The 9,648-nt window shown below is 37.3% G+C and overlaps 1 protein-coding gene across 1 annotated transcript; it reads left to right on the forward strand.

Annotated features, from left to right (window-relative positions):
- The first annotated feature begins 7,630 nt into the window (after positions 1 to 7,630).
- On the forward strand, positions 7,631 to 9,343 carry LOC131006453 (phospholipase A1-Ibeta2, chloroplastic). Its single transcript, XM_057933612.1, has one exon. The coding sequence runs from the start codon at positions 7,695 to 7,697 to the stop codon at positions 9,258 to 9,260; it is 1,566 nt and encodes a 521-aa protein (XP_057789595.1). The 5' UTR covers positions 7,631 to 7,694; the 3' UTR covers positions 9,261 to 9,343.
- The last annotated feature ends 305 nt before the right edge of the window (positions 9,344 to 9,648 follow it).

Raw genomic sequence — 9,648 nt, forward strand, 5'->3', positions numbered from 1 at the left:
CCAGCCCGCTGACGGTATTACACAGCCGTTACTTATTTAATACTCCTTCCGTCCGCGATATCGTTTACACATTACAGACGGCGCGGGCTTTAAAAAAAATAGTGGATAGTAGTGAATATTGTAGTGAGTGGAGTTTGGATCCCACTATTGTTGTGAGTAGAAGTTTGTGGACCCTACTTCTATATATGGAAGTGGAAACGATATCGCGGACGGACCGAAATGGCAAATGTGGAAACGATATCGGCGCGGACGGAGGAAGTATATATATATATATATATATATATATATATATATATATATATATATATATATATATATATATATACAGGGAGAAGATCCATGGAGAATGCTAAATATTTTGAGAATAGAGAATGTGTTCGAATAAGTCTATAGTTTCGATGAATAAATCAATGTATCGTATGAATAAGATTTTTGGTCTGGGTTCGAATCCTGATAGGGGCGAGATTTTCACTATTTTTACTGTATTTACTGAATACAATCTGTTCATTAGTTATGTTGATTTGTTCGTAAAATTTATAGATTTATTCGTTATTCTTCATTCTCTCGAAAAATATAATTCTCCATAGATCTCTCTCCTATATATATGTATATATAGGGGAAGGCTAAAATAAGAACGCTTCTTAAAATATAAATTAGGACCCATTTTCACTTAGATCATCAAGATCTACGGTTGATTCATCACCTTGTTGGATAAATTCATGGTCCTGAGTTCGAATCCAAAAGGTAGCAAAAAATTATTTTTCGCAATTCATGCCTTTTATACAGTTTATTCATGCATTTTTGCTGGTTCGTAATTCTTAAAATAAGGGTGGTTTATTGAATAACTGCCCCCTATATATATATATATATATATATATATATATATATATATATATATATATGATTGAGTTCAACAGAGAATTATTTTTTTATTCATCATGAATAAATCTATATATTTTACGAACAGATCAACATAAGTAATGAACAGACGTATTTAGTAAAAATAGAGAAAAAACTAGCCACTAGCAGGATTCGGGCCTGGGGCAAATTGTTGTTCATGCGGTACATTGATTTGTTCATCAAAATTATAGATCTGTTCGTTTTTGTTTCACGATTTCTCTATTCTCTAAATATTTAGCATTCTCTGTTGAACCATTCTCTCTCTCTCTCTCTCTCTCTCTCTATTTATATATATATATATGAGGAGGTTCAATAGGAAAATAAATGTTTGCAAACAAAGGATAAACAATCTCAGCCATTGATCATGATCCATCGAACGGTCAATAAGTAAGAGTAAATTTCGCATCCAGATTTTTTATGAACGTATCGGTACTTGTGTTGAACGTATCCAGGTATCGAACCCCAAAAACCCCAAACGTTCAATAAAATTATTGGTATGTTCAACCGCATTACTGACATGTTTTGTAACACCCCAATTTTCATAAACTTTTCCATCTAAAAACTTTGAAGAACTAATAGTTAAAATAAAATTTCTTGACTATCAAAAGTTTAAACTAATTTAAAATCAACTTGCTAAAACTAAAGTAGTAACATAAAATAAAAATAAAATAAAACGATAAACTAAAACTTAACAAATTCAACTAAAATTTTCATAGAAATACTAAATCTCTAGTCATTCTCCACTTCCATGGCCACTTCGACTCTGAAACTGTAAAACTGAAAAGATAAGGGGTGAGCATATTGAAAATATACTCAATGAGGAACATAACGAAAATATCCATATACGTCACATACGCAATCAAATCAAGTTATCATACTTGCAAACATACGCCAAGAGACCGGAGCCCCTTGATAAACATAATCGTAGTTTGAGTCGATGGCTTAAGTCCCATGATCAAACACATACATAGATCAATGGCTTAGGTCCCATGATCGCACATAACATCGTAGATCAATGGCTTAGGTCACTACAAAAAAACATATCGGACATCGACGGAATTACCGACGGAAAATAATCAGTTGGTAATCAGCGACGGAATTCCGACGAAGATATTTTCAAAATTTTACCGACGAATTACCGATGGAATAGCGACGGAATTATTAGCGACTGAAAATAATCCGTCGTTAAATATTATTCATTATTTTTCATTTATTTTTTTATCATTTTTTTAAATTTACCGACGGAAATAGCGACAAAATTTTTAGCGACGGAAAATAATCCGTCGTTAAATATTATTTATTATTTTTCGTTTATTTTTTATCATTTTTTTTAACTTTACCGACGGAAATAGCGACGGATTTCCGTCGCTAAATATGATTTATTTATTTATTTTTATTTTTTTAAAAATATATATATTTTTATTATTTTTCGTAAAAAAATAGCGACGGAAAATATTCCGTCGCTAAATATAATTGTTTTTTATTTTTTTTTGTTATTTTTATTTTTTAAAAAATATTATTAATTTTTTTAATTAATATTCTAATTTATTCTTATTTTTAAATTATTAAGAATATTTTAAATTTATTGTTATTTTCAACAATAATATATATATTTTTTAACTAACTATAATATTAATATTTTTTTTTATTTTAAATTCGATCGTATATTTAGCGTCATTCTTTCGTCGGCACCACAAGTCTTAGATATGACTTCAGCATATTCTAAGGTCATGAATAAATGATATTGTATATTAAAATAGAGTTTAAATGAATTAATAGGTGATAGTTATATCAATAATACGCGTGTTCTGTACTGGTGACCACTCGAAAAGAATTTCAAGGTTAAGCGTGCTTGAATTAGAGCACAACTAAGATGGGTGACCCACTGGAAAGTTCGTCTTAACGTATGCAATTAAGTTCAAAATATATTAGAAATACCAAAATACTTGTGGAGAATAAAGCTACATTGATATTTAAAAAAAAAAAATTTATTATTTTTCGAAGAAAAAAAAATAGCGACGGAATTTCAGTCCGTCGCTAGTTACCGACGGAAATTCCGTCGCTATTTCCGTCGCTATTGACTGACGACTCCTTCGTCGTCGTTTTTCCGCCGACGGTCGCGCCGTCGTTATTTCCGTCGGTAACTTAGCGACGAACTTAAATTCCGTCGGTATTCGGTTTAGCGATCGGTTTTACGGCGACAGACGGCCTCCGTCGGCCTTCCGTCGGTGATTGAAAATAGCGACGGAATATTGGGGATTAGCGACGAAAAATTCCGTCGCTAATCGCCCAGTTTCGTGTAGTGGGTCCCATGATCGCACATAACATCATAGATCAATGGCTTAGGTCCCATGATCGCACATAACAACATAGTCATAAGATGCACGTAAACAAGTAATCATACGCGAAAATAAAAACATATATAACTATATGAATAAGCGTAAAATCCCTCACCTTAATATCGAGACTTATAAATTCAATCAAAACCGGAACGAGGATCCTAATTGCACCACACTGAAAATGCGATCAACCCAAAGACTTTGATGAGAAAACTTGAAGACAAGAAAACTTATAGAGAAAATATTTTTTCTGCGTGTGTGTCCTTTAGGGATTAAAAATAGATCTTATATTTATACTAGTTATGAGGAGTTTTTGATAAGTATAAAAATTATATTCTACGTATATCTCCAAGGATAAAGAATAAAGATGATAAAAGAGTTCTAGTTCTAATAATAATAATAATAATAATAATAATAATAATAATAATAATAATAATAATAATAATAATAATAATAATAATAATAATAATAATAATAATAATAATAATAATAATAAAATAAATAAATGCTGCATATCTATATGTTTCATGTAATTATCTAAAAAAATAACTATAAAAGAAAATACTAATAATTCAACTTATATATAAATCTAAATATTTGGGATGTTACATGTTCAATGTTTCTCCTTTTCTTGTAGAACTCAACCATATATATATAGGGGTGGACTACCGTGAAAACACATCTTAAAATAAGAAATAAGAGCAATTTTCAATGTATGAATTTTATGTAGAAACACGTATGAATTCGCTGTATAAAGGTATGAATTGTGAAAAATAAATTTTTGCCACCTTTGGGATTCGAACTCAGGACCATGAATCCATCCAACAGGATTACGAATCAACTGTAGATCTTGATGATCTAAGGGCTCAAAATGATTCTTATTTTATATCTTAATAAGTGTACTTATTTTAGCCTTTCCCTATATATATATATATATATATATATATATATATATTATCATTCTTTCTCTCTCAAGCTGAAGACACGCACATAGAACTCCGGCGCTGCTCATTCCTTGGCAACGGTGGTTGCAGTAGCCGTCGTCTCCCACTTTGAACCCTCTCTCCAATGACGGTTCTAAAGGGACCGCTGCCAGACAACCCTAGGCCCCGATTTTAGACGTCTCCCTCATCGAACCCCGGCAACCGCGGTGTAGCGATGATTAGGGGTGTAAACGAACCAAGCCGTTCACGAACTATTCGGGGCTCGGCTCGAAAAAAGTTCGTTCGAAATTCGTTCGTTTTCTAAACGAGCCTAACTCGAGCCCAAATCCCGAGCTCGATAAAATTATCGAGCCGAACTCGAGCCTGTGCATGTTCGGCTCGTGAGCTCGCGAACATGTTCGGCTCGAACCTATTCGCGAGCCTATTCGCGAATACATTCACGAATATGTTTCCGAAAAGGCACACGAATAGGTTCACGAATATGTTCGCGAATAGGTTCATTAAATAATAATTTTATATATTTTATTTGTTAAATATTTTTTAAATAATAAAAATAATACTCATAATTAAAAAAAATTACTACTAACTTGATCAATTATCTATTTGTTAAAAATAAATTATAAATTATGATTCATAAATAGTCTAGTAATATATGAAAAATAGAATTTTTTTATTTTAATGAAACCTTAATATATAAATAATTCAAACCGAGCTCGAATTCGAGCCGAGCTCGAGCTCGAGATAAACGAATAATTAACGAGCCGAATTCGAACCAAACTCGAGCTTGGTATTATATAAGCGAACCGAGCTCGAGCTCATTTTTAGGCTCGAATTCGAGCTCGACCGAACCAAATCTTCACGAACCGAGCCCGAGCCTGGAGGTATTCGGCTCGGCTCGGTTCGTATACAGCCCTAGCGACGATCGCCGCCCCCTTTCCCCGACTTGATTTGACAGCATCAACCACATCCCCACCTGACTCTCACCTTCAATCTCTCTACCCTTCCACAATTCTAGTCGCCACCTGAAAATCCTATGCTCCAGATCGCGGGCTCCCTTTCTCCGATGGTAGCAGCCACCGCCACTGCCACCGCCTCTGCGAGCAGCAACAAGGCTACCACCACTGCCCCTCCCTTGACTTCTCTCGACAACACAACAAGTTTAAAATCCCTTCTTCATTTTATTTACTCAATTTTATTCATACGTGTGTGTACAGTTTATGTATTGAGCATTCTTGGTGATCTGAAATTCCAAGTATTCGAAACATAGGCATATAATTAAAGGGATTTGAGAGAGATTGACTAAGGATTCGTGGGTTTATCCAAGTGTTGTTATATACAATGTTTTGATCAGTGGTTTGTGTAAGTGTGGGAGGTTCAGAGAGGGCGTAGAGCTGTGGGAAAGGATGAGAAAGAATGAGCATAAAAGGAGCAGTGTCGGAGTTCTGTGTGCGTGCGCGTGTTTTCAGCTTGAGAGAGAAAAAATAAAATAAAAATTTAAATAAGTAACGACTGTGTAACGCCATCTGTGGGCTGGGTTTAATTGCCCCAATTTTAGGACATTGGGAGCTTATTTGATCCAATATCCAGTATACAGAGTAATATCGAGTATGCGGAGTATATGCTCTAGGGACCTCTACTTAAAGGTGCATTTGCAACCTTAACCCTTTTTTAATTACTAAAAACCGTTACGGTTTATTTATTTTTCCTTGTGACTTAAACAAGTAGGATGTAGGTGCATAACATCAAAAAATATAGTACTACTTGCATAATGAATCCTCAATATCGTTAATTCTTAGACAAATGATCAATTTCATAACTATGGTGTTATATTAGAATGATAACTATGAAATGGTATGTTTTGGACTAGCTACTAGTAATGTATCAAGTTCCACGTCACGCGAGCTTTTAAAATATTAATTTATTGCTCTCATAAAAAAGATTAAATATAAGATGACAGAGAATTTTCCTATAAATCCTTCGAGAGTATTTAATACTATTTAAGAATAATTTAAATAGTAAGAAAAAGAAATTATATAGTAAAAATGTCCCTTCTGAAAAAATGACTCATATGGCATGTACACAATATCTCGAAGTGGTGGGACGATTTTTTTTTTTTTGGAAGTTATAAGATGTATTTAAATACAATCAATTATGCAACTCACATGCATGTGGGACCTCAACACCATTCAACGGTGGGAAAATATTACCGTATGCAGACGAGCAGCACGAAAACGAGAACGCCGTGCGTGTGGGATCACAACACCAAACAATATAACACAACAACAATACATCACCATCTAAAGTGGGAAAACATCACCGCCAAGCGGAATTGAACCCAAGACCTCCTTGGCAAGTGGTGGGACGAAATTAAACAAACATCGTTCATCAATCGTAGTGGAGTATTAAATTTATCTAATATTTTATCCATATTTACATTTACTTGGAAATTATATTTAATTTGTGCATCACATTGGAATATGAATTTTTATTTCACTACCCTTTGAATACTACAAAAGATGACGGTGTCATATCCTAATTATGGATTTTGAAAATTTACCTAACAAGCAATTGAAATTGAACTATAAAGGCGGAGTCAAAACTATTATAATATGTATATGTACAAAATCTATAGTATGTTTTATTGAATTTTGACAATATTATTCAACTCCAACGATTTGATGATACTACACATTTAGAGTTTTCTCTGTTCAAATATTTTCACTTCCCTCGGAAAGAGTCAATTCAAGTTTCAAAATAAGGTGTTTAAGCAATTGATCATGAATAAGATAATGTTTAGGATAAAAGTCAGTACTAATTCACAACTTTGTATAGAATAGCAAACTGAGAACTTTGCAAAAATTAATATCTTAGAATTGTTTCTATATATATATATTATCCCCAATATTTGATTTTTCTCACAAATAATACCATAAAGTATAGATAATTAGTACAATAAAACACCTAGCTAGCCTATTAGTTTTTTTTCAAATCTACCTTATGTAATACTTTCAGATGGCTGAATTGTTATTCAATACGCTGAAAAGCCATGTTGATTTTCAAGAGGAAAAATGAAAAGTGGCTCAAAGCAAGAATATTAGTAATTAACAAACTTGTAAATGAATAGAGATATTATTTCCCATTCTCTAATTAAAATTAAAGAAAATTCAAAATCAGAAAAGATGAATGTATGGATTAGGTTTAGCAGTGTTTAGTTTAATGAGAGGAATATCAATATGGATTTCATTTTTCATTTTTCTGCAGCCAACTAGCTTTTCCATAAAAGGCAACATTATTTATTTTCAGATTACGAAAGCAGGCAGGCTACAGAACAAAGTCAGAATTTAAATATTTCAAATACAACCATCATATCATATGGTCCACATCGTAATTTATCATAACCTCAAGGGCATTTAGTGAACATTCACTCCTATATAAACCTTCATCGATCTGTCACAGACAACTTGATTTCAGTTCTCTCTCTCTAAACCTCTTCCTTTTCTTCTCCATCATCATGATGCAAATCGGAGCAACACTTCCCGCACACAATCTCCAAGTATTTCAGGTGAGGCGGGCCGTGTTCGAATGCTCGGGCTCACCTCTCAACCCCCACAAACGGGCCCCGGCCCGAAACTCGCCGGAGAATTTATCCACCGACATGACGAGGAAGCATCTATCCAACCTCGAAAGACTGCTGCAGAAGCAGTCCCACCCGAATCCGCCGCCCGGCCCGGAGGCCGAACCCGAACCCGAACCCGAAACCCGGACCAGAGGCATCCTGGAAGGCCTGACCCTCTGGCCCGAGATGAAGGCCGCGGAGGAGATGTCGCCCCGACACCTCAACCGCCTGCAGCGCCTCTTATCCAAATCCGCCGAGTACTCCCCCCGCAACAGCCTCGGCTGCCGCTGGCGCGACTACCACGGCGCCAACGACTGGGCCGGCATGCTCGACCCGCTCGACGAGAACCTCCGCCGCGAGGTGGTCCGGTCGGGCGAGTTCATCCAGGCGGCCTACCACGGCTTCCACTCGAAGCCCGCCACATCGCCCGAGGAGGTCCAGTGGCCACGCCACGTGGCCCTCCCGGACCGGTCCTACAGAATGACGCGGAGCCTCTATGCTACCGCGTCAGTGGGCCTCCCCAAGTGGGTGGACCACGTAGCCCCGGACCTCGGGTGGATGACCCAGAGGTCCAGCTGGGTGGGCTACGTGGCCGTTTGCGACGACCGCAGGGAGATCCAACGGATGGGGAGGAGGGACATCGTCATCGCGCTACGTGGCACCGCCACGTGCCTCGAGTGGGCCGAGAACGTCAGAGATGTCCTCGTTCCCGTCGCCGACGACGACGAGAACGGGGACACGCCAGCCAAAGTGGAATTGGGATTTCAAAGCTTGTTAAAAACGCGTGGGGAGCACGTGCCCAGTTTGGCGGAATCCGTCGTTGAAGAGATCAAAAGGCTAATGGAAAAATACAAAGGTGAAACCCTAAGCATAACCATAACGGGGCACAGCCTCGGCGCGGCGCTCGCCCTGCTCGTGGCCGACGAGCTGAGCACGTGCGCCCCCGACGTGCCCCCGATCGCCGTGTTCTCGTTCGGCGGGCCCCGCGTGGGGAACCGCGGTTTCGCCAACCGGCTCAGCTCAAACAAGGTGAAAGTCCTCCGCATTGTGAATTCCCAAGATTTGGTGACTCGGGTGCCGGGCATGTTCGTGAACGAGGATCTCGACAACAAGCTGCGGGCGACGGGGGCCGGGGGGAGGCTCCTCGACGCCCTCGTGCCGTGGTCGTATGCGCACGTGGGGACGGAGCTGAGAGTGGATACGAAGATGTCGCCGTTTCTGAGACCCGACGCGGATGTGGCGTGCTGCCATGATTTGGAGGCGTATCTGCATCTGGTTGATGGGTTTTTGGCATCGAATTGCCCGTTTCGGTCGAATGCGAAGAGGAGTTTGTGGAAACTGTTGAATGAGCAAAGATCCAACGTCAAAAGATTGTACACGAGCAAGGCTAAGGCATTGAACTTGAGCAATGTCAAGAGTAGTGGAATGGCTATGTCTAATTGTTTGCCAAGTCCATCATGATTAAATTATTATGGTGGAATGGATACCTGCTTGTAAATTTTAAATAACAAGCTTTATAAATAGTTGACTTGAAATTGCATATACTCCATCGCTCCATGAAATATTTTTCTCAATTTCTGGACATGGGATTTAAGAAAATTTAAATTGATATATATCTGATAAGTGAAGAATTGGCCTCACAATTTTCAGAAAAATATTGGTGATCGTTAGTAAATTTATGTGGATTCATTAATAACATTATATACACCCTCCATTTTATAAAAATATAAACAATTGGGAGAGATACGAATCTTAAGAAATATTAATTGAGAGTTATTGTGAGTGTAAAATGGATTACACTTTAAAGCAATATGAGAGTAATGATTAAAGAAAAGTAAAAGTGGGTCAT

The sequence above is a fragment of the Salvia miltiorrhiza genome, chromosome 1 (assembly GCF_028751815.1).
Source record: "Salvia miltiorrhiza cultivar Shanhuang (shh) chromosome 1, IMPLAD_Smil_shh, whole genome shotgun sequence".
In the NCBI taxonomy this organism is placed as follows: domain Eukaryota; kingdom Viridiplantae; phylum Streptophyta; class Magnoliopsida; order Lamiales; family Lamiaceae; genus Salvia; species Salvia miltiorrhiza.